This window comes from Malus domestica, chromosome 07 (genome assembly GCF_042453785.1).
Source record: "Malus domestica chromosome 07, GDT2T_hap1".
Taxonomy (NCBI): Eukaryota; Viridiplantae; Streptophyta; class Magnoliopsida; order Rosales; family Rosaceae; genus Malus; species Malus domestica.
Genome location: NC_091667.1, coordinates 30,264,608 through 30,288,432, shown reverse-complemented (window position 1 = coordinate 30,288,432; position 23,825 = coordinate 30,264,608). Strand labels below are relative to the sequence as shown.

Sequence of the window (23,825 nt, the reverse complement as noted above, 5' to 3'; positions counted from 1 at the left end):
CAAATGCCAATTTAATAAAAATGATGATGCTATCTATACATCTATTTTTACCTTTCATACACTCCTCTTAATTTTTGGCAGTCAGATCAAATAACTTGAAGAAGATCAATGAACAAAATTTAACAAGAGTATGTGAGAGGTAAAAATAAGTATGTGAATAGCACTACCGTAATTTAATTGGTATTTGCAGCATTGATGAAGACATCACGTTTTTGGGCTTCCATACCAGAGATAGGATGCCACAGTTTGGGCTCATATACATATTTGACCATAAAAGGAGTGCAAACACCAATTGGGCTTTCTTTCAATTACGAAAAATAAGCCCAAAAGGAAAGGAATATGGGCTCCTATAATAGATGCTAGAAACATTTCAGCTAGAAAAATTAAAAGAAATAAAGAGGGAGATGATATTTTTACACACTTTTTTCGTTTCTCATACACGTTTTTTTTTTTAAATTTATGGTTGTTGGGATGAATAAATAAAACGAAAACAAATATGATAATTATATAAGATTAAGAAGAATATGTATTTATCATTTTAAATAAAATAAAGGGAGAGAAAAATAAGGGATTATTTCATTTTATTTTAAATTGTCAAAATTTAATTACTATTCTGCCCTTGTAATGTAAATAAGGACAAAGTGACAATTTGTCAGAATGATTTCAATAATAATAGATAGATGTCACAAAATCCGAATTAGATGGTATAGTTAATTCTTTCAAAAATGTTATTCTTACTGTATTTTTCATACCATATTTATACCATTTTTTAAATAAAGATGAGACCCCATGTTTTGGTGGTGGATCTTACTTCTCTTAAAAAAGTGGTACAAACATTATCGAAAATGCGGTAACACGACTCTGCGATCTGGTAGGTGTTCTTGGCCCCATTTTAGTCAATTAGATTTTATTGGGCTTTCAAATTTATGGACCTCAATTCCTTGATTAAAAGGCCTACAGGACCGAGGACATAAACGGGCCCAATTTAATTTCTTGCTAACAAGCTAAGCCGCTACAATCACGAATTAAGCCAGTTGATTAAAAAAATGCATCTATCACTTTACACGTATGTCATAATCCTCCGTACGTTAGGTTAGCTTAAAATATCGTGTTGATAAATAAGAAACTAGCAAAGGCACTACCAAATCATGTTTTCCACGTTTTTGTTGCGAGCGAGGAATAAATATGTGATGACGGTATTCAGTTCCTCAAATAATTGACAGAACAACAACTTGGCCATCTCATTTGTTACTGTCCGCGCATAACAAGTTGCTGAGTCTCTATCATGGAGTTTTTGGGGGACACAAAGACGCCAAATTATATATTAACCGTATTCCATTTCACACTATGATAGCGACCAAACAAGAATTAAACAAAGAAAAAAAAAATTGTATCAGAAAATAACCTAGAATATATTTTCTGACCTAAGCAGTGATGGGTTTTCCAATCGTTTAATATTTTGTCAAATAATCGACCGTACTGCTGACTAATATTAATAATTAGATCTTTATATGTTAGGGCACATGAATTAATGAATGATTGATTCAATTCAAATTTGGGCAGATGGCGTATAATTTGACACGTCCCGATCTCGATGTCTGGGGGACAGCAAGATGGCCACGTGTTGGCCGACATCCGAAGATGACGAAGCCATATTAGGATTTAAAGCTACAGAGGATGGGAAGAGAACTATACCTAAATTTGGTCCAGTCGTGGCCGAAGTTCGCCAGAAAATGGCCTGGAAGTCACGAGACTCGTTGGAAAGGGTTGTTGGGTTCTCTGTGCTTCACAGAGGAGGGAGAGAGCGATGAATGCCCATCACAACGGTGGTGGTTGTGGTGTCGTCGTTTGTCTTGGTTGGGTGTGTGGTGTTCTGGGGAGAAGGATGCAGCGAGGGAGAGAGATGGAGAGAGTGAGTTGTGAGAGAGAGAGCTCGGGGGAGAGCACAGAGAGAGAGAGAGAGGTGAATTATTTTAGGTCGGGGGACAAAATCAAGGGTGGGCCCCTTGGCCACACCAAACAAGACCAACAACAAAAATAAAATATCTAGCCCAAAACCAATTAAATTACCAAAATACTCTCATTCCAAAATTCGTAATATTAATCGGGACGAGTTGTTACAATCTGCCCCAGTTAAGAAAATTTCGTCCTGAAATTTGAAATAACGTACTATACATAAATACTCGAAGATAAGAAAGAATATATGTATGAAGAAGAAATCAAGTCAGAGTGGTTGCATCAAAGAGAATATGCCACACCGTCGCGAGCGGGTTGTAAAATCTTTTTTCATGCCTCCAAGCTCCTACTTTCTTCCCCCATCAGCATAATAATAGAAACATACTTTATAAAGATAATAGTCGAAATTGTATAATAACGAATGGTAAAAAATATGTCCGTATAATAGGATAATGTCAAAATAGATATGTACTAACATAGAGGTCGAAAAACTCGTACTGAAAATCACAACCGAAAATGGAAGTGGGTCCCGCCCAAGCATTCGAAACGTCATGTACTTCGAGAACAGATGTGTGTCTTTGGGTCGAGCCCCAATAATAACTAAACAGTAATAACACTTGTAGACAGGTCTACCTGCCCACTTGCTTAACGAACCCAACAAATATGCTATTGATATTACAGTCAGCCGACCGCGATATCGACAATACATTGTTGTCTTGATAAGCAAGTAGTAATTTCCTAAGGGTGCAAACATACCAATTTGTCCAATCCCAAGTCAACAACACAATTTCTCAAATCATAAAATCAAACATCCGAAAACCAATTCGCAAAATTCCACTGTCTAACCAATGTTGTCAATAGAATCAATCAAACCAAGTCTCAAATAGTGCCATACACAAACTGGAAATAAGAACTATCATCGTAACTACTCCCAAAAGAGATTGGTGCAAAATCTAGATAATTCATTCAGACTGTCCAACAATCTACGAATAAAAAATGCGATACAGGACAAACAACTTAGCACTCAAGACCTTCACGAAAACTTCTCAAAAACCTAGGAGTGACACGCGCATCACGATGAGGTACAAAAGTGACGATACACCGAGAACTAGAACAATGTGATTCACCACACCTAAGCAAGCTGATTTATCGAAAATTTCCCTCGAATTTAGCGAACAGCTATGCCGATACTTATTTGAATGTTACCTAAGTGTTAATTATCATGCTTATTTTTTTATTAGTGACAAATTATTTAATTTACAAATTTGGTCTACCTATAATTACTCTTTTAAATACAATGAGAAAAGAAATGACGATGCTACTTAAATAATACACAAATTTATCTCGGGAATCACTGTTTCACAGCCGTTCCTCATGCGGAAATTCGTGCCTGCTTAACCCGGCTTCCGGCAGCAGCCGTGCCAGCAAGATACAGCCGGCAAAGGGTTTCAAGGGACCTCGTCGTACAGGATCGATGCATGCATGGCGCCAAATTGCACAAAGTTAACAACTTCATGTCCCCGTACGTTTTGATGCTACATGGCGCCATTTGTTTTTGCATGGCCTACTTCTAAGTTATAAGTAGAGGTTCTAACTTCCACTTCTGCTTCTGCCTACTCCTAGCTAGTTCAGATGTACTGCGTACGTACACATGAAGCAATTCCCCGAACAGTAAGCAGTAAAGCTTTAGAGAACTGCCAAGTGTTTTAGATAATTAAGTTCCATTTTCTAATTATATTCTTTATTTATTTATTTATCACAACTAATGTTAGTACTTTAAATTAGACTAAGAGATCAACAAGAACAATCTACAGAAGAAATACGATAAATACTTCGTTACTTTATTTATCCTCTAGGGTTTACAATATATAGGCACATGCCTTATTCTACAAGAAAAATAATTACAAAAGATAAGGAAACTAAATCCTATAGATTACAAATCATAATCCAACCAAAAATAGGACTCCAAGAATAGTTACAATTAAGACTCAAATAAACACCCTTCCCCCACGTTGGTGCATAGATATAATACATGCGCAACTTGACAATTGAGTCTTGCAAAACATACTAGATACTACATGAATAAAAACATCAGCCAAGAATAGACACAATTTTCCCTGACAAAGTGTCGATCAACCTCCACATGCTTTGTTCGATCATGTTGTAATCGATTATCAGCTATCTCCCTTGCAAATTTATTGTCACAATATAAGTATATAGCCTCCTTTGGTTCAAAACTAAGACATCTCAATAGTTTACGTAAACAAAAAAGTTCACATATTCCATGTGTCATACCTCTAAACTCAACTTCTGCAGACGACCTTAACACCACCTTCTGTTTCTTACTACTTCATGTAACCAAATTACCTCAAACAAACGTAAAGTACCTAAATGTAGATCGGTTGTCAATAAGATTGCCAGCCCAATTTGCATTTGTAAACCCCTCAACATTTAGATGTTGATGTGTTCCATAGAGTATGCCTTTACCGAGTGTAGGCTTCAGATATGCGAAATTTTCCATTACCGTAGCTAGTGATCTTCATTGGGTGAGTGTTTTTTTGTTTTTTTGTTTGTTTTACTTGACATGTTCCAGTGGTTTCTACAAATAATTTGTCACCTCAAATCTTTGGTTGTGTAGTCTATGTTCACATTCAGAAAGCTCATCGAAGTAAGCTTGATCCATGTGCAATCTGATGTGTCTTTCTTGGATTTTTCCCTCATTAGAAGGAATTCAAGTGTTATCATCCTGCTAGTCAACGTATGTTTTGTAATTATGGATGTTACCTTCTCGGAGTCTAATTTTTTATATTCTTCATTTGTATCCAATTCAAATTACCGGGAGAAGATTAGTGATATTGGTGATCTAAGTTGGTTGGAATATACTTTAGGGGGAGAAACTGAAGTTGTGGAAATCCACCCAGTTGTTCAACAGGAGCATACGAACCCAGCAGCTTAGTTCGACAAACTCCCACCAAACTAGGCAGCCTATTTTTGCAGGCTAACTAAAGAAATCTGAGATGCTTGGTAGAGCCCTACCCAAGAGTACCACCCAGATCGGCAGTGCCCTACCAAACCATACCACCCATTTCGGTCAAATCCTACCGAACCCGATAGCTCTAATACCAAGAAGAAATATTGTAAATACTTCGTTACTTTATTCATCCTCTAGGGTTTACAATATATAGGCACATGCCTTAATTTACAAGGAAAGTAATTACAAAAGATAAGGAAACTAAATCCTAAAGATTACAAATCCTAGTCCTACCTAAAATAGGACTCCAGGAATATTTACAATTAAAATTCAAGTCAACATCAATCACCACAGGGTGCCTCAGTAGTTGGGGACGAATTCCAGGCCCGTATTCCACACGACACGTTTTGGGTTCGATTCCTGCCGCTAGTGAATTGCACGGTGATGACCAGGAGGTTGAAATGTCTTTGTTTCCTGACCCTCGGAAGAGTGGACTGCCGTGACGAAGTAACAAATAGTCCCGTTTTATTAAAGTATATAAACTCAAATCAGCATCTGAAATCTTAGGGCATTGTCTACTTAATAAAATGAAAAAAAATGATGGGATTCAAAAACTTTAAATATAGAAGTAAGAAAAGAAAATCGAATCAACTAGGCCCTTTAGTTGATTTTATATGTCTCGCCCGAATGAATTTGTTGGTACTAGAAATGTTAGAAAAAGTAACGAAAAGAATAATAAGAAGTGAAAAGGACAGAGACACTTCCCAACCAGAAAGCAAAGTTCCCACTGATGGAATACATAGTGTAAGCGAGCTCTAAGATCACATCTCTTTGTTTGTTTAGCCATTAGTTAGGATTTGGGATGGGGGCATTTGAACCTTTGATGAGGTGGGTATTAACTTGGCTATGGTGCCACGTCACTAAACCCCTTGCCGTGTGTATCAAAAGATTTCAAAACCTTACAGATTCCGATCAAATAAAAACAAAAAGTGTCTTATAGATTGATGCGCTGAAAACTTTTCATTAGTTTTTTGCTGTTATATCTGTCACGCCAGCCTTCGCTAGGGACAAAGATCCCAGCCGGATCTCTCCCACCAAGTCCTAAGGATTCAGAGATATTAACTACATTGAGAAAGAATCAAAGAGAAATAAAGAATGGAGGAAAATGAAGAACTAAAGAGAGGGAGAAAGAGTAAGAGTAAATTGTATTTCAAACTTAATGAATTGAATCCTTACAATTACAGAGCTTTTATACACACATATATTTAGCTTAAAGTTTCACTCTTACACTTCTAACAGGCTAACTAATCTTTTTAACAACTTAACAACTTTACTATGACATGGCAACCTCACTAACTAACAAATGTTGAGATGTCATTTATTGATAGTCAACAGGTTCCGGTCGTTCTCTTGCTGTGTTTCTTGAATTCAAATTCTCGAACTATCATATTACATGGCAAAGGAAGAACATTTAAGATTCTATCTTTAAACTTCGACGACAAAAGGGAGATGTTATTGAATTTAAAAAAAGAAGTTGCACTTAATTAATAGAGACATAATTGACAAAAAGAAACATTAATAGATACAAGCTCGCCACTCTTGAGAAGAAGAAAAAAGGACATACAAAGAGTGGAGTCGAAAACTTAATCACTTTGGAAATAAACAAAAAAGATAAAAAGATAAGATGGACGACACAGAACCTAACCCCTTCTTAAACAAAGCCTAATTCGCTAATAGCTAAGCTTGCTAAACAGCAAAAACAAACGATTATGAAAATAAAACCACACATAAAAAAGATGAGACAAACTTGTAAGTTGGAAGCTGAGAAAATCTCATCAACTGATTTGCATACCAGTCAATTGAGGCCATTTCTTTTAACATGAGGATTGATCAGATCTATGGTAGTTAAAGTCACAAGCTTCTTTAAACTAATCCAGTGACTCAAGTCATGATTTGCTTGTTTCTTTATTTTGAAGTACTTGTTTGCAACTTGACAATTCACTTTAAAACAGAAGGCTAGGGCATGCAAGATGGTAATTTACCAATAATTTGTGAACTAAAACATTTACAATAATAGTTTTCTACTTATAGTTATGGAAGTCTTATTATACAAAATAGTCTCTGAGATTTGCATGATCAATAGAAATGGTCCTTGAGATTGAAAATCAATAGAAATGGTCTCTGAGATTGTCCACCATCCATGATTTTGGTCATTCCGTTAAAAACTCTTTGGGCAATTTTCAAAGCTTTGTAACTCAATCGATTCTTAACCAAATTCGACCCATAATATATCAAAATGAAGATAAGAAAGTGGAGAATAAGATTATACCTATTTGGAAGCCCAATGATTGCTGGAGATGGCCGGAAAATGGCCTAAAGGGTGACTGATCCGTTGTCCGACCAAACCACAGCTAGTTAGCCTTCGAAAAAGTACCATTCTCTTCGTCTCGTCAAGAAGTATGATTTTTGTTTTTGAATCACTCGATTTCGTTGAGTATTAAATAAGTTATGAACGTTTAAAGTTTACCCATTTTCCGTCGAGTTTTCCAGTTTTCTGTGGACTAGTCACCTTTTAGACTATTTTTCGGCCATCTCACGCAACTATTGGGCTTCCAAATAGGTATAATATTATTCTAAATTTTCCTATCTTCATTTTGGTATATTATGGGTCGAATTTGGTTAAAAAACGATTGAATTATAATACAAAGCTTTGAAAATTGCCCAAAGAGTTTTTAACGAAAGGACCAAAATCATAGATGTTGGACAATCTTACGGACAATTTCTATTGATTTTCAATCTCAGAGAACACTTCTATTGATCATGCAAATCTCATAGACTATTTTTTATAATAAGCCTTTATGTAATTTTATTTAGAAGTGTTTTGATTTTTGTCTCTCTCAATAGCTGTACAGGTGTCATTTGTGAGTGGTTAGTTTATATATAGTTAATCATTTGTGCTTAATGTAGAAAGACAGTATTATCCACATACATCTCTGTTTCTCTGTTCATCTCGATATATATTGTTTCTCTCTGATCATCGTGTTATGATGGTATCAGAAACAAGATGATCATCGTGTTATGATGGAATCACAGTATTGATAAGTAGTATATTGAAGTAATAAGACAAGACAAAAACCCAACCAACATGATCTGATTAATTTTGTCCATACTGTATAATAATAACTTATGGAAAATATAAATTTGGTTAATATTCTAATGTATGTTTTTTTATTTCGTAAAATTCTATTTGTACATGTGTGATGAACATGCATGCATGACGAAAATTACCAACAATATAAAATATGGTGGAAGTTGGAAGATATGATGTGTAACGTACAAAATTATCGATCACGCCAAAGGGAAATTTTTTAAAAAGAAATGGTATATGGTATAAATAAGTTTAGATGATTTGGCAGTTGACTTATCTCTATCAATCAAAATTGTGTAGTCAACTCAAGAATCTTGGCCTCTTTATTCTGTTGGGACTAAGATAATCAATTTTTAATTTGAACAGTCGTAAAAGATAGATGAACAATAGATACTGCGCACAGGCATATGAAAATAGCTAGATTAATGAATAAAATCATCCTAATTAATTAGGCTTAACGTGTAGATGTTAGCCGTCCCATGTGTTGGTTTTCACTATCCCATATATATGTGCTTAGTTGAAAATTAGGGAGATAGACAAACAAAATATAAAACTAAGAAGAACATTTTATTAAACAAAAATATTGCCGAAATAGCTAAATAACTCCAAATAACTACATATTGCCAACTTTTAGAAACTAAATGAATATAGGACCCCTATATATGAAGAAACTAAAGTAAACCCTAATACTTTAACAGATAAGAAATTTTAATATTCTCGACTCACAAAAAAACCACAAATATTATTAAAATAAATATCTAATTCAAAGAACCAAGTAACACGAGGAATTATTCATACATTAAATATTATTAAACGAGGAGCTAATTTATAACACACTATGTTTTTATTAGAGAAAATGGTAGCAATTTTATTGCACAGCTAAGAAGTAACACGCATGAAAAATACCATGAATAAGGTCAAGAAGTTTCTCAAACCAAAAATACTCATGTTCAAAATACAAAGCCAATTTGATTAATCTATACGCTACAAACAGAGTAAGCAAACGAGAGCTCAACCATAACTCAATGTCGTCGGCAATCTAAGAGTAGGAATTTCACATCGAGAAAAAAATTAAGATTTTGCATGTGCTTGTGAGTAGTTAGCCTACTTCTCATATTATCAATTGGTTTTATGGTAAAACCTCAATTTTGTTTATGGTATTAGAGCAAGTTGTCGTGAAACTCAACGGTCACACATACTCCATGTCACTCAATTTGTGTTCCATGTTGACTTGAAAATTTGGCACACGTAAGATGGCGTATTGTGAATATGAATTTATATTGAAAAAAGAAAAAACCTTACATGTGCTTACAAAGAATTAAAGGGTAAATTACATAGTAACCCCTCAAGTTTGAGATCTATTACAATCTCATACAACATCTTTAAAACATTTCATTTTCATACCTCACGTACTATTTTATTTCAAAATAATACATCCGTTAGATTTTCCATCCATTGATCCGTTAAGTGCTGATGCGGCTGCCACATTTGTGCCACGTGGCTGCCAAATGTGTGCCACGTGGCAAAAATAATAATTTTTTATTACCCTATTGAACAAAACAAAAAAAATTGAAAACCCATAATTTCATCCCGTGCCTCCCTCCCTCCCTGCACCTTTCATCTCTCCCTCTCCACTCCACTTCCTCCCTCCCTGCACCCTTTATCCCTTCCTCGCCATGGACTAAACATTGCAAATCCCTACAATTCCACGTGCCATGGCTTGATACAAAACTCAGCAAATCCAAATCCAAAAACCCATTTAAAAAAAAAATTGAAACCTAGAAACCCATTCCCCCGACCCTCCTCCCACTCTCCTCACTCTCTCTCTCAAACCCCAAACCCCCCAGATCCAAAACCCACACAACTCCGCCGGGTCACCACCGCCAGCGCCTTCCTCCTCAGCGGTTCAACCCTCCTCCCACTCTCCTCACTCTCTCTCTCTCGAACCCCAAACTCCCCAGATCCAAAATCCACACAATTCTGCCAAGCCACCACTGCCGGTGCCTTCCTCCTCAGCGGTTCGAACGGCTTGATTTGTTGAACTGGATGTTGGAACGGCGGCTTGGGACCTTAAAGATTGGAACTTACGAGGGCGGGGGCGGGGGTGTCGGTGGCGGGTGGATGGAGGAGGCTGTGAGGAGGGTGAAGGAGGAAGGACAGATGAAGTGGGAGGTGAGCAGTTCGGTGGTATTGGGATTGGGGGTGGGGATGAAGATGATGAAGGGAATGATTTTGGGAGGTAGAATTTGTGGGGTTGGGTTGCAGGGAAAAGGGGAGGCTCGGGTTGGGGTTTTGGGTTTTCAAGGTTTTTTTTTTTTTTTTTCAATTGGGTAATAAAAATTATTTTTTTGCCACGTGGCATTAATTTGGCAGCGACGTGGCTGCGACGTCAGCTTTTAACAGATCAATGGATGAAAAATGTAACGGATGTATTATATTGAAATAAAATAGTACTTGAGGTATGAAAGTGAAATGTTTTAAAGATGTTGTATGAGGTTGTAATAAAACTCAAACATGAGAGGTTACTATGTAATTTACCTATAATTAAATTACTTCTCATATTTTCAAGTAATTTATGCTGAACTCTAACTTTGGTCACAATGTACTAAAAAAATGGAAAAAAGTAAGCACGATCGATGGTGAGTACTTAGGTATAGTTCCAATATCATGTCAGCATCATCCTCATCATCGTCCATATTGCGACCATTACAAGACATAGCCGTGCTGTAAAAGAAAGCAAGACAAGACGTAGCGGTGTAAATCAAGTCGCTCAAGGCGCCAAAATGGCCGGGACCAGTGCCCTGTAATATTTATATCCCACGAGTTAAGAATGCCCAAAACCATTAATACTACTTCCAAGGTTTTACGTCGATCTTTTTCTTCCATGTCGGCAATCAAAATAAATCACATCATCTTATTGCAGGGTTAAATTTAGTTAAGTTAATTAAAAAATCTTTTGTTCATTTCTTTGGGAAAAAGATAATCGCCGGATTCTTTTTCTGAGGATCCTACAATTCTCGTGATCCGGACCGTCCATCGTAAATTATGCGGTCAGTTTCGTTAGATACTATTTATATTTAATTTTAAATTTTAAAATAATTTCTGATCAAACGATGGATTCCGTCATCCAGACTATCCTTTTCCATTTCTTTGTACTTAAAGTTTTACTTCCTTGTGTGGTTGAAATAAATTTGTTGTAGATTTTTTTTATAGAAGTCACATTCAATCACACATTTAATATGATCAATGTTCTCAATGTTTCAAATTCCCTTTTCATAATTTTGTCATAATAACATTTTTTTTAACAAACGATATTATTTATTCTAAGAGGGAGGGGCTTTGTCACATTCCGACCCGGGGTCCACCACATCCCAGGCCCGCTCCATCACCGTAGCACGATATTGTCCGCTTTGGGCCCTGACTACGCCCTCACAGTTTTGTTTCTGGGAACTCACACGAGAACTTCCTAATGGGTCACCCATCATGGGATTGCTCTCGCACGCTACTCGCTTAACTTCAGAGTTCTGATGGAACCCAAAGCCAGTGAGCTCCCAAAAGGCTTCATGCTAGGTAGGGATGAGAATATACATATAAAGATCACTCCCTTGGGCGATGTGGGATCTTACAATCCACCCCCTTAAGGGGTCCGATGTCCTTGTTGGCACACCACGGCTAGGGTTAGGCTCTGATACCAAATTGTCACATCCCCGCCCGGGGTCCACCACATCTCGGGCCCGCTCCACCACCGTAGCATGATATTGTCTTCTTTTAGCCCCGACTATGCCCTTACAGTTTTGTTTCTGGGAACTCACACGAGAACTTCCCAGTGGGTCACCCATCATGGGATTGCTCTCGCACGCTACTCGCTTAACTTCAGAGTTCCGATGGAATCCGAAGCCATTGAGCTCCAAAAAATGCCTCATGCTAGGTAGGGATGATAATATACATATAAGGATCACTCCCTTGGGCGATATGGGATCTTACACTTATGCTCTAACATCACGTGTGAAAATGGTTCAATCCCGCTCACCCGCGCACTTTTTTGTTTAGGCACTTTTAGGTTTAAATTTATTCACATTCTTTTTCCACTGCACTACACTTTATGGTTTCGTCATCCTCCAGGTGTCGGCCAGCACAACTCGATTCGGAGTCCAAGTGGACTTTCCGGGTCAGGGTGTGTCAGGCTTAACTTCTCTTTTCAAATTCACTTTTGGCCAAAATCAAACCTAAAATCTCTCACTTACAAGTAAAAATGACAATTATATCATAATACTACGTGGCATAACACGATTTACTATCTGTTTATATTATTATTAGAAGAAACCCTAGCCTATGTCAACCTCTTCTAGATGTTCCAACAAAAGAGGAAAAAAAACCCTTCTAGATTTTCATGTTTTACAAATTTATCTAATAAAAAGGAAAGAAACATAATTAACAAGAGTAAACAAGTAATTAAAAATTATCTTAATAAAATTAAAGAAAATCTCAAAATTTTCACTACTTTATCTTCGTCTGCAATAACTACCACCACTATGTCTTAGTCTCATTTCATCTGGCCGCGATAATTGTCATTCTGTTTCTAGTATGTACATTTCTACTAATTATTAAAACATTTATTGTCAACTAAAATTATATGAAATTATCAGTTTAACTCTTTAATTATAATAGAACATGAATAAAAAATATGGGGCAGAAATGTAATTTCACACAACCAAATTTTGTTTTTTTTTTAAACCTCACCTACATGTAATCATAACATATTTCTAATTAAAAATAATAAATAATAAATAAAATTTTCCCACTCCCACATTCTTTATCACTCTCTTCCTCTCTCCTATTTCAAAAACAAAAATAAAAAAATTTCTCACACACTTTGTGTGTGCCCATATGCTAGTAGTTTATTATGTGCTAGTGGCAAAGTCAAAAAATTTATTGAAAAAGGTCAACCCTTTTTAAACAAAAAGTAAGAACAACAAAATAAAATCATTTAATAGCACGAAATTCTTAAAGCATCTCTAAAGAAAATGTTAAAAGTTCATATCAGCAATAACAGTAAAAAAAACAACAATATTATTTTTAATTGAAATGTCAATTTTAATTGATTACTAAATGCTTTTTATCATATTCATTATTGTCTTTTGTTCTAAAAATCTTTAATACAATTATGAAAAGTAAATAATATAACAAATAATAATTTAGTTTGATTTATCAGGTGGAGAATAAAATTTTAAAAAAGATCAAAGTACCACACAAGCCTTCAAATCTAAATTTTATGTTTAAGTTTGACATCTCTTTTAAATATGCTCTTAAGTTTGCCAAGTTAATTTTCCCATTCACGGATGGAGGTGGCATAATAATGTCTCTTCATACGAGTAGTAACTTCCACTAAAATAAAATTTATTTCAAGAAATAACCACAACTATTACCATATTTAGCATCCATATTACTACTGTTATATCTTATGAGCCCTAGTTACATACTGTCAATAACTCAAAATTTACCTATTTGTGAAATTCATGTCAGTTTTTATTTCATTAAGGTTCAGTCAGTGAGAAGGATCACACGTTGAGAATAATATATACAAAAAATATATTTGGACATATAAAAATACAAATAAGCAATTTGTTTACTTGAGAAGAGTCAGCTGACTACTCTGAGCCTTCATTGGTTCCGGCCTTGTTATTTGGTGAAAAAATATAGTCAGCTGACTACTCTGAGCCTTCATTGGTTCCGGCCTTGCTATTTGATGAAAAAAATATGTATACATCTGAATTTTTTTTCCTTCATTAGTCAAAGCATTAGACACTCTAGAAATATTTGAGAGCAAATAAAAAACCACGTTAACCAATTTGATTAAACTCAAGTGTGCACTTAAAATATCCTTGTATCATATGAAAACTTGTTATAAAATGTTTATATATTTCACGTTTCTTTTTCACGTCCATTTCATTCCCCACCACCATAGTTACATCCCCCATCTTTAACTACCATTCCTCCGCAATCTCATCCACGCCCCATGATGCTCTCTCTCTCTCTCTCTCTCTCTCTCTCTCTCTCTCTCTCCCCCTCAAAACTATGTAAAAAATTAAAGTTGTCTTTTTAAAGTTGGTTCTCATCCCACTCTATATATACACACACAATTGTTCTCATCCCACTTTACATATAAATATACATGTAAAGAAACGAAACCTTGGACTCTAAAGCTACTAAAAACGCCATGAATTGCCCACAGGATTGGCCAGAGCCAATAGTCCGAGTACAATCCTTATCCGACAGCTCCGTAATCCCAGATCGATACATCAAGCCCCCACCCGATAGACCCACCTATATCTCATCATCCGATATTTCTGATCATGCCAACATCCCAGTTATTGACTTACAAGGCTTATCCGGCGAGGACGATCGCCTGCGTGCCGCCACGCTTAGCCAAATCTCCGAGGCCTGCCGTGAGTGGGGGTTCTTCCAAGTGGTGAACCACGGCGTTAGCCCGGAACTGATGGACAAAACCCAGCAGGTTTGGCGGGATTTTTTCCATTTTCCGATGGAGTTGAAGCAGGTCTATGCCAACTCACCGAAGACTTATGAAGGGTATGGGAGTAGGCTTGGAGTTGAGAGAGGTGCCATTCTTGACTGGAGTGATTACTATTTCCTTCACTATCTTCCGTCCTGCTTGAAGGACTACAACAAGTGGCCTGCCCTCCCTGATTACGGAAGGTAGTTTCTAATTATTCATACTTATATTAGACTTTAATCATTTGTGGTCCTCTTTTCCGTTACGTACGGAAGGAAAGATTTGAACTTAAATATTACCACTCGTTATGGTGAAAATAGTACTATGCTAAGAATTAGTTGATATGTTTTGTCTTCGCAATTTCGTGCATATTCTTCATAATCATAATCCAACCCTACTAATTTGTATTGCAAGCTTCGGAAAACAAAAAAACCATATATGTAGTAAGTGAGATATGCATGCTCGGGAAAAAAATCGTCTACAGTAAGTAGTTGTGCTTAACTTTTAATTTTTTAATAGTTAGTTTCGCAACAGTTAAACTTGTTTGTTGAGTTTGTAACTTCAACTGTAACAATTTTATGATTTCCCTTTATATCTACATGTAAGAATTCAAATTGCTCAAGATGAATTTTTCTATTTTATCTTAATTGTGTGAAAATTAAGTTGTGTATCTTTGTTTCGTGCTAATTGAGTTGTGTACTTGCATGTTTTATAGGGAAGTAATCGATGAGTATGGAAAGGAGGTAGTGAAGCTTGGTGGGAGGATATTGAAGGTTTTGTCACTAAACCTTGGATTAGGAGAAGACTTTCTCCAAAATGCATTTGGTGGCCAAGAAATTGGGGCATGTCTAAGGACCAACTTTTATCCAAAGTGCCCCCAGCCTGACCTGACCCTGGGCCTGTCGTCGCACTCGGACCCCGGCGGCATGACCATTCTGCTGGCCGACCAACAAGTCCCTGGTCTACAAGTCCGGAAAGATGACACTTGGATCACGGTGAAACCAGCTCCACACGCTTTTATTGTCAATATTGGTGATCAAATTCAGGTGATTTTTCTACAACTTTTTGTTGGTTTTATTCGTTTTATGTGGTTTATTTTGTCCTCTATATATTATGCTCATATCAAAAATATAAAATTGAAAATGCTACACAAATTTAACGATATTTCTATTTACTTATAATTGAGAAGTTTTAAATATAAATTTTATAAATGACGAGCTCAATATTTGAACGTGATTGAAACATTGTATGATGTAACCTACACTATTTATATCTCAATATCATTATATTAAATAAGAAACAAAAATGTTTGTGCGTCAACTTGTGAAGGGCTGTTCCTCCTTACCAAGTCAAACGATTTTGGTCAAAACGTGCCTCTTTTAATTAATCCATGTGACGGAGTCATATTTCCATGCTCCCTTAAAACAGTAAGGTGCATATTAACAAGTGGTGTCAAGTGATTGTTTGGAACCTAAGGGACATACATTATATCGATTATATTCAAGTATTCTTAATAAAATTATTATTTTTGTTTAGCCAACATCATCTGAAAATGTCCGAATAAATAAATCAATTCTAAATTCTAAATTATATAACGGCTGCTATTCAAACTAACTCCAAACTTCTTACATATGCATTGTTGTTTTTTTTTACAAAAATTACGAGTGTCAAACATGTCCCAATTAATAAATACATTATACTCAATATTTTAACCTATATCTTTGTACACATGTTCATTTGACATGTTATGTTACTTGAAAAACTTAACATGTTATGCTATCAGAGAGTTATTATGTTTATATATCCAATAGCAATTGAATATTATTTAAAAATATATTGTTGGCAAATGATCACTCATTCTATATTTACTTTTTAAAAAAGGGACTAGCTTGTGGTAAAGCCACAGTAGTCCACCCTTTCGAGGGTTGAGAAGACTCATATAGATATTTTAGCTTCTCTCAACCACTCATTCTATCTCTCAGTATTAATTCTTTTTTTTTTTATAAAAGAAGAAATTGAACTATTTCTCATATAGCATAGTTCAAATACGTTAAATGCTTAATATATGATATTGGAATATGTGTTTTAAATTAGGTCTTAAGTAATGCAACATACAAGAGCGTAGAGCACAGGGTGATTGTAAACCCAGCAAAAGAGAGACTCTCGTTGGCCTTCTTCTACAATCCAAAGAGCGACTTACCAATTGAGCCGGCGAAGGAGCTTGTAACGCCGGACAAACCTGCACTGTATTCTCCAATGACATTCAATGAATACAGGCTTTTCATAAGATTGAATGGCCCTAGAGGAAAATCTCAAGTCGAAGGCTTAAAGTCTCAACAAAATACATCGTGACACTAATAGTTTTCTTCATTGTAAATTACATAAATATATGCAGCGATATCTTTGTGATTGTGTTGCTTCCTTTGAGCTAATTGTACATCTTGTAATCATGAAAGGATGAGAATATGATCAACGAGTACATTGAAAAATTAATTAATTGAAGAAAATTATTGGAAGGCTGTCGTTGTGCTGTTGGTTTATTAAATTGCATCTAATGACACGTGACAAGGCTATTTTGTCTTACTTTGTCACGTTGATTGTGGTAACAATAAAATACTTTGACATACATGATATATATATATATATAGGAATTGCTTAAGGGGAGGGATCCCCATTTTTTCAAAAAAATGGGGACACGCTCCCCACCGTTGGATTTAAATTAAATGAAATCCTGTGGTTGAGATTCTATGGCCTGTGTTTTAATCTCAACCACACAATTTCATTAAAGTCAATCTAACGGTGGGGAGCGTGTCCCCATTTTTTTTGAAAAAATGGGGATCCCTCCCCTTAAGCTCTCTGTATATATATATATATATATATATATATATATATATATATATATTCATGTCTTCAATCTATTTGTGGAAATGAAGATCCTCTCCAGATCCTCTGAGTGAGGATCACAGAGATCCTTCAATCATATTCGTTCATCGTATATCGTGTGGCTATAAATTATTGTAAATCTTTTTATTTAAAATTACATATAAACAGTACCTGAAGAAAACTGACCACACGATATACGATGAACGGATGTGAATGGAGGTTCTCCGGAATCCTCACAAAGAAAATCCGGAGAGGATCCTCATTCTATTTGTGGGGAGATTTTTTGTTTTTTCTTGATTAAGTGATAAAAAAGACAGATGTAATAAACGTAAATTATATTTTGTATTCTAAAATTGAGGTGCAGTTGTAACTTCCAACATAATTTTTAAAATATTACAATGTCAATCAAAAACTTGTGTTTTAGTTGCAATTTTATATATCGGTTAAAAAATCTGTTAAGTGATAATAAAATATATTTAAATAATAATAATATATTTTTTGTACAATAAAAAAACCAGAAGATGATATGTTCATCTTCTTCTTCTCCTCCCGGCTCCCTCCCACATTACCAATTGATGAATCCATAATAAGGGTGATGTTATCCATACACTCATTTTTACCTTTCACGTACTTCACTCAATCCCAGGCCGTCGAATTGAATGAATTGAAGAAGATCAATACATAAAAATTAATAAAGATGTGGGAGATGAAAAGGATGTGGAACAACACTATCCTAAAATAAAACCTTAATACTTGGAAAGGCATTATAGGTATTGGATGCTACATAACTTCAATTGATCATAGCAAATTATAGTGTCATCCACCACCAATAGTCTTTGACTCCATAAATTAAAATGTACGATTTCTGACTAGCTCCTCCATTTACTACTTAATCATCATTAACACATTATTTAACAAGCAAACTAAATTATATTTGTCATTCGAACCAAGAAAAGCGGCGGTTTAGCTTAATTATCAGGTTTTACATCTCATTTTTAATGACCCAGCCCTCTTCTTACTGAACTTTATATCGCACTAAACAAAAATATCATTATTTATACAGAAAATGCGTGTTCATTCTTTAATTAGTTGTTATAATTATAGAACATTACTTGTATCCCCACATATATATCTCATTTATTGCGAATCACGTACTTATACTACATAAGTTTTATACAAAATCGTTCCACTTTTTTATCTTCATTTAAATATTATTTTTATAATAAAATCATTTGAATTGGAAATTGTTTATGCATCTAAATATAAAGAATACATTGAAAAAGTGAGTATAAATAACATATTCATAATAAACCGTCTATTTATTTGATATTTAGATGACCAAGCAAACAAATTATGTTTTGTGAGGATGATCTTCATGTGAATATTAAGATATTAAATAGTATCAACTATAAAATTTGTACGATAAAAATATGTTAATCGGAAGAGTGAGATAAATTCAACCCAAATACTTCTATTAAAGGCTAAGGGCGTGCTTTATTAGCTTCAATTTTCTATGCCTCAATCATGTATAAAAGTCAAGTGTCAAATATTAAGGTTCTTCTCGATCGATTGCGATTCCATTTAACTAATAACAATTCATCACATGTTCCTTATTAATTAAGTTTATGAGGTACAAAAAGACAAATTGACTCAAATACGTCTGATAATTTTAGGGCAAAAGACTGTTTACTACCCTTATGTTTCGTGATTTTCAACATTTAGTACATCAAGTTTTTTTCGTCCCAGAGTCATACCTAAAGTGTAAATTTTGGGACAGTCTCATACATCCGTTAGTCAAACTGTTAAGTCTGCCGTTAACAGTGACGTGGCGCCCATGTGGACAATGACTGGGCATCCACATGTCATCCACGTGGAAATTTAAAAAAAATAATGAATAATATATATTATAAAATAATAAATAAATAAATTTAAAAATTTTTTTTTTTTCCTTCTTCTTCCTTCCTTTTCCTTCTTCTTCTTCTTCCTTCTTGTTCCTCTGACTGAATCTGGGTAGCAGATTCGTTTTTTGTTTTCTTTCTTTCTTTCTTCTTCCTCCTTCCTTCTCCTTCTTCTTCTTCCTTCTTCCTTCTCCTTCTTCCGAATCTGCCCTTTTTTTTTTCTTCTTCCTTCTTCTTCTTCGAATCTGCCCAATTTTTTTTTTCTTCTTCCTCCTTCTTCCTCCTTCCTTCTTCCTTGTTCATCTTCTTCCTTGTTCTTCTTCGAATCTGCCCAATTTTTTTTTTCTTCTTCCTCCTTCCTTCTTCCTTCTCCTTCTTCTTCTTCTTCCTTCTTCTTCCTTGAATCTGCCCTTTTTTTTTTTTTTTTTTTTTTTTCCTTCTTCCTCCTTCATTCTCCTTCTTCTTCTTTGAATCTGCCCAGTTTTTTTTTTTCTTCTTCTTCCTCCTTCCTTCTCCTTCTTCTTCTTCCTTCTTCTTCCTCTTCGAATCTGCCCAGTTTTTTTTTTCTTTTCTTCTTCCTCCTTCTTCCTCCTTCCTTCTCCTTCTTATTTTTCCTCCTTCATTCTCCTTCTTCTTCTTCTTCCTTCTTCTTCCTCGAATTTGCCTAGTTTTTTTTTTTTCTTCTTCTTCCTCCTTCCTTCTTCTTCCCCCTTCTTCCTTCTCCTTCTTCTTCTTCTTCTTCTTCAAATCTGCCCAGTTTTTTTTCCTTTTTTTTTCTTCTTCTTCCTCCTTCTTCCTTCTCCTTCTTCTTCTTCTTCTTCTTCCTCTTCCGAATCTGCCCAGATTCGGTTTTTTTTTTTTTTTTTTTTTTTAATTTTATTTTATAATATATATATATATATATTATTTTATAATTTTTTTAAAAAATTTCCACCTGGATGACACGTGGCGCCAAGTCATTGACCACATGGACGCCACGTCACAGTTAACAGCTGACTTAACAGTTTGACTAACGGATGTATGAGATTGTCCTAAAATTTACACTTTAGGTATGACTCTGAGACGAAAAAAAATTGATGTACTAAATGTTGAAAACCATGAAACATGAGGGTAGTAAACAGTCTTTTGCCCATAATTTTAATATCCCAAATTTATCTTCAATCTCATTTTAATATGTTAATTTGCAGAACAAATATTGTGGTCCACATATCGGCAGCTTTGTTGGTTTGAAATTTGAACACTTTGATGTTTATTTAACATCAGAGTTGCTTGTATATTTTATAAATTGTGATGTCTAATGTGAGGTCATCCTTGGCGGTCCTGAGGAGCTGCTGGAGATGTGTGGGACCCCTTTCATTATCTAATCATCAAAATCCAATAATTTGTTGTTTTCTTTCTTTAAATTAATTATATTATACTAACCTACAACACGTGTTATATATCTTTCGATGGCCACTATATCTTAATCTCCAATAATGAATCGTTTTGAATTCGTTTGGCGTTAAAGATTGAATCGAATAACTCATAAGTTTAATATATGTCAATAATAGGTAAAGATGACAGATTATATTTAGAGTGTAAAAGATAATTCATAAGATATATTGGTATCTTATTATTTTATGAAGACTGAAATGAGTAAGTTTTTGTTATGAATAACTCATTTTTTTATTTTTAACTTGTACAATACTTTTTCATTTCTTTATTATTTTCTTCAAAAAGAGAATGAACTAGTGATTACGCCACGACAGTCCACAATTTCAATGACCGAAAATACTTATTAAGGCATTTCAACCTCCCCTAACCATCATCGTATGATTCACCAGCACCAGAATACTTACGTTGAATCTAGTGATCTATGCAGTACAATCCAATTTTAACCACCAAACGAGCCCTTTGATTAGAGCTTATATGCAAGTACCAAGTTGGTTTTATATGATGGTTTGGCTTGTTTGTTTTTGTCTACAATCAAACGTCAATTTTAGGTCACAATTACCCAATCTGGAATATTAAAGTGCTTCATTTCACTGCAAGCCACGTTCTAAAAATATCCATTAATTAGGGTTAGCTATCAGTAGTTGTAATTTGTAGACAAAAGAAGGACTATTGATCATATTTATCAGTCGATATCAATCTGTATCAATCACTTAAGCCTGTGAGAATGCAGCAGCGGCAGCAGCTTGGAAAGATGAAATTACCACCTCAACTATTGATCATATTTATCAGTCGATATCAATTTGCTACTGACATGTTACTAATATTTATATTTATAGCTCATCTGGACGAAGACATCTACCAAAAAGAACAGTGTTCAAACGTTTCAACTGTTTTACTTGTATGTATATACAAGAACAAGGACATGCAACTTTGAATCAGTCATATAATTCAATGTTCCAACCAATAATTCAACCATTATATATCTCATAGGAAGGATTAAGATATCGATTTCTCTGGATGTATCGACTAACTTTACGAAATACTGACACATCAATATCAACCAAAAAAAAAAAACTAAAAGTTGTCAATGAATCACTGAAAAATTATGTAATATCCTTCACCCCGTCCCAACTATCAATATCGGTGGTAATCCGTAGGTTATTGGTGAATTATTAAACCATTTACCTCCAAATAATAAAGATAAAAGATCAATGTCCTCTTTATTTCATTGTAGAGAAGGAATCCTGAGTCTTTGACAAAAAATAAATAAATAAATAAAGGTTTTTTTACTCAAAATGGTCTCCGATTAACTCTTCAGTTTCGTCTCCCGACAATGAAAATCAATAGAATCAATCTCTAAGTTTGTATACCAAAAATAATTTTGGTCATTCCATGAAAAATCTTTCAATATCCTTGTTACATTGTCATGTGAACCACCATGTGACCACCTTTTTAAAGGTATTTTTGTCAAATAACTCTTCTACTGAACGAGGATATTAACAGATTTGGACCAAAATGATGGTGAACACACTAATTCCATGGTCAGAAACTAAAGGGGGCATATTCAATTAGAAGTTTGAGATATTTTAATTTTTTTAATGAATCTAGAGATATTCCGTTAGAATTTTAAGTGACTTTCAAAAATTCAAAATGTATTCAATCAGAATTTTAAGATAGTTTATTAAAATCCTTAAAAATCTAGATATCACCTCTCCCTATGAGATTTCGAGCTAATTATATATATCAAAATTTCACATGGAATCTCTACAAATCAATTTTTTTTTAAACAAACGATATTATCTACACTAAAGGCGTGGTGGAGTGGACTAAGTCTCACATTGAGCTAGACATATAAATGTGGTTCAAATTTACCTTTGACGAGAATTGAACATAAGACCTCTCACTTACAAGTGAAGAAACTAGACAGTAATACTAAGCGGCGACAAATAAGTTAAACTCTATCAAGATCAATGAATTTGTAAATCCATTAAAATTCCTCAAAATCCCAATTGAATACACCTCAAACTCAAAGTTATACTAATTTCAGATATCATTTTGACTAAAAACTCACAATGACAAAGAGGTTGATGCATACGATTGCAAACGAGAGCAGGAGGTAACATTTATTTATATTAAGGATAATGCTAGCAGACAAAAAAATTAAATCAAATTTGCAAACTACAAGATGTGTCACCAATAAAAAATAAGCACGTTAATCAACACTTAAGTTACATATTGTTTAGTTTACAAAATTTAGTCGACAAATTTAATCTCCATATCATTAGCCTTATATTAAAGAATCAAAGGTAAACCTAGCAAGTAGCGGCCAAAGCCACTAAACAAGGGAACCGGATCCCCTCCAGACCCAAAGGAACTGAGCTTACTCATCAAATTATCCGGATCATTGAAATTTGATTCAACAGTTACAAACAGAGAGTCTTCTAAAAGTTATAATAATTGTAGCCGATGGATATCAAATTTTAATAGCTCAGATCATTTGATCTTTGGATTCAGTTCCTTTAGATCCGGAGAGGATTCGGTTTCCTAGAGAAGAAGTTTCAAACTTTTCATGGGGCCTACATAGAGCTAAAAGTCAAATGAGCACGTGGCTAAAAACCAGCACGTTTTTTTATTTATGGTTGCTAATAATTTGTTATAATAAAGAATATTAAGATTGTGTGGTGGTCGGCATTGCACCTGAATTTTCTTTAATTTCCTTTTACTTTTGGACTTAATAAGGAAGTAAGAAAGTTAACCACCGCTGGATGACTTAGTTTAAAGACAAATTTTAAATTTGTATTTCATATAGCACGTTTTAAGTTTAATTATTAGCATTGGTAAATCACACGATGATGGTTAGAAAGAGACTGAAATACCTCTGTAAATCTTATCAACTCTTAAAAAAAATGAATTATCATGACGGAGTCACTATCTAATATCTTTTCAAGTAAAAAAGTTGCAAACAATTTTGTGATGACAACGTTTCCACAAGGCACTTGAACAAGACTTGGCGCCAACCCAATC

The 23,825-nt window shown here is 34.7% G+C and overlaps 1 protein-coding gene across 1 annotated transcript; it reads left to right on the top strand.

Annotated features, from left to right (window-relative positions):
* Positions 1–14,086: 14,086 nt before the first annotated feature.
* LOC103408224 (jasmonate-induced oxygenase 2) lies at positions 14,087–17,102 on the top strand. The gene is made up of 3 exons (XM_029105938.2): positions 14,087–14,789; positions 15,302–15,632; positions 16,681–17,102. Exons 1-3 carry the CDS (start codon positions 14,293–14,295, stop codon positions 16,936–16,938), a joined length of 1,086 nt encoding a protein of 361 aa, XP_028961771.1. The 5' UTR covers positions 14,087–14,292; the 3' UTR covers positions 16,939–17,102.
* The last annotated feature ends 6,723 nt before the right edge of the window (positions 17,103–23,825 follow it).

Excerpts from the sequence above, each read along its gene's own strand:
- LOC103408224 (XM_029105938.2), top strand. The coding sequence starts at position 14,293 with ATGAATTGCCCACAGGATTGGCCAGAGCCAATAGTCCGAGTACAATCC. Across the intron at positions 14,790-15,301 it reads GCCCTCCCTGATTACGGAAG|GGAAGTAATCGATGAGTATG; the intron begins GTAGTTTCTAAT and ends CATGTTTTATAG. Across the intron at positions 15,633-16,680 it reads ATATTGGTGATCAAATTCAG|GTCTTAAGTAATGCAACATA; the intron begins GTGATTTTTCTA and ends GTTTTAAATTAG.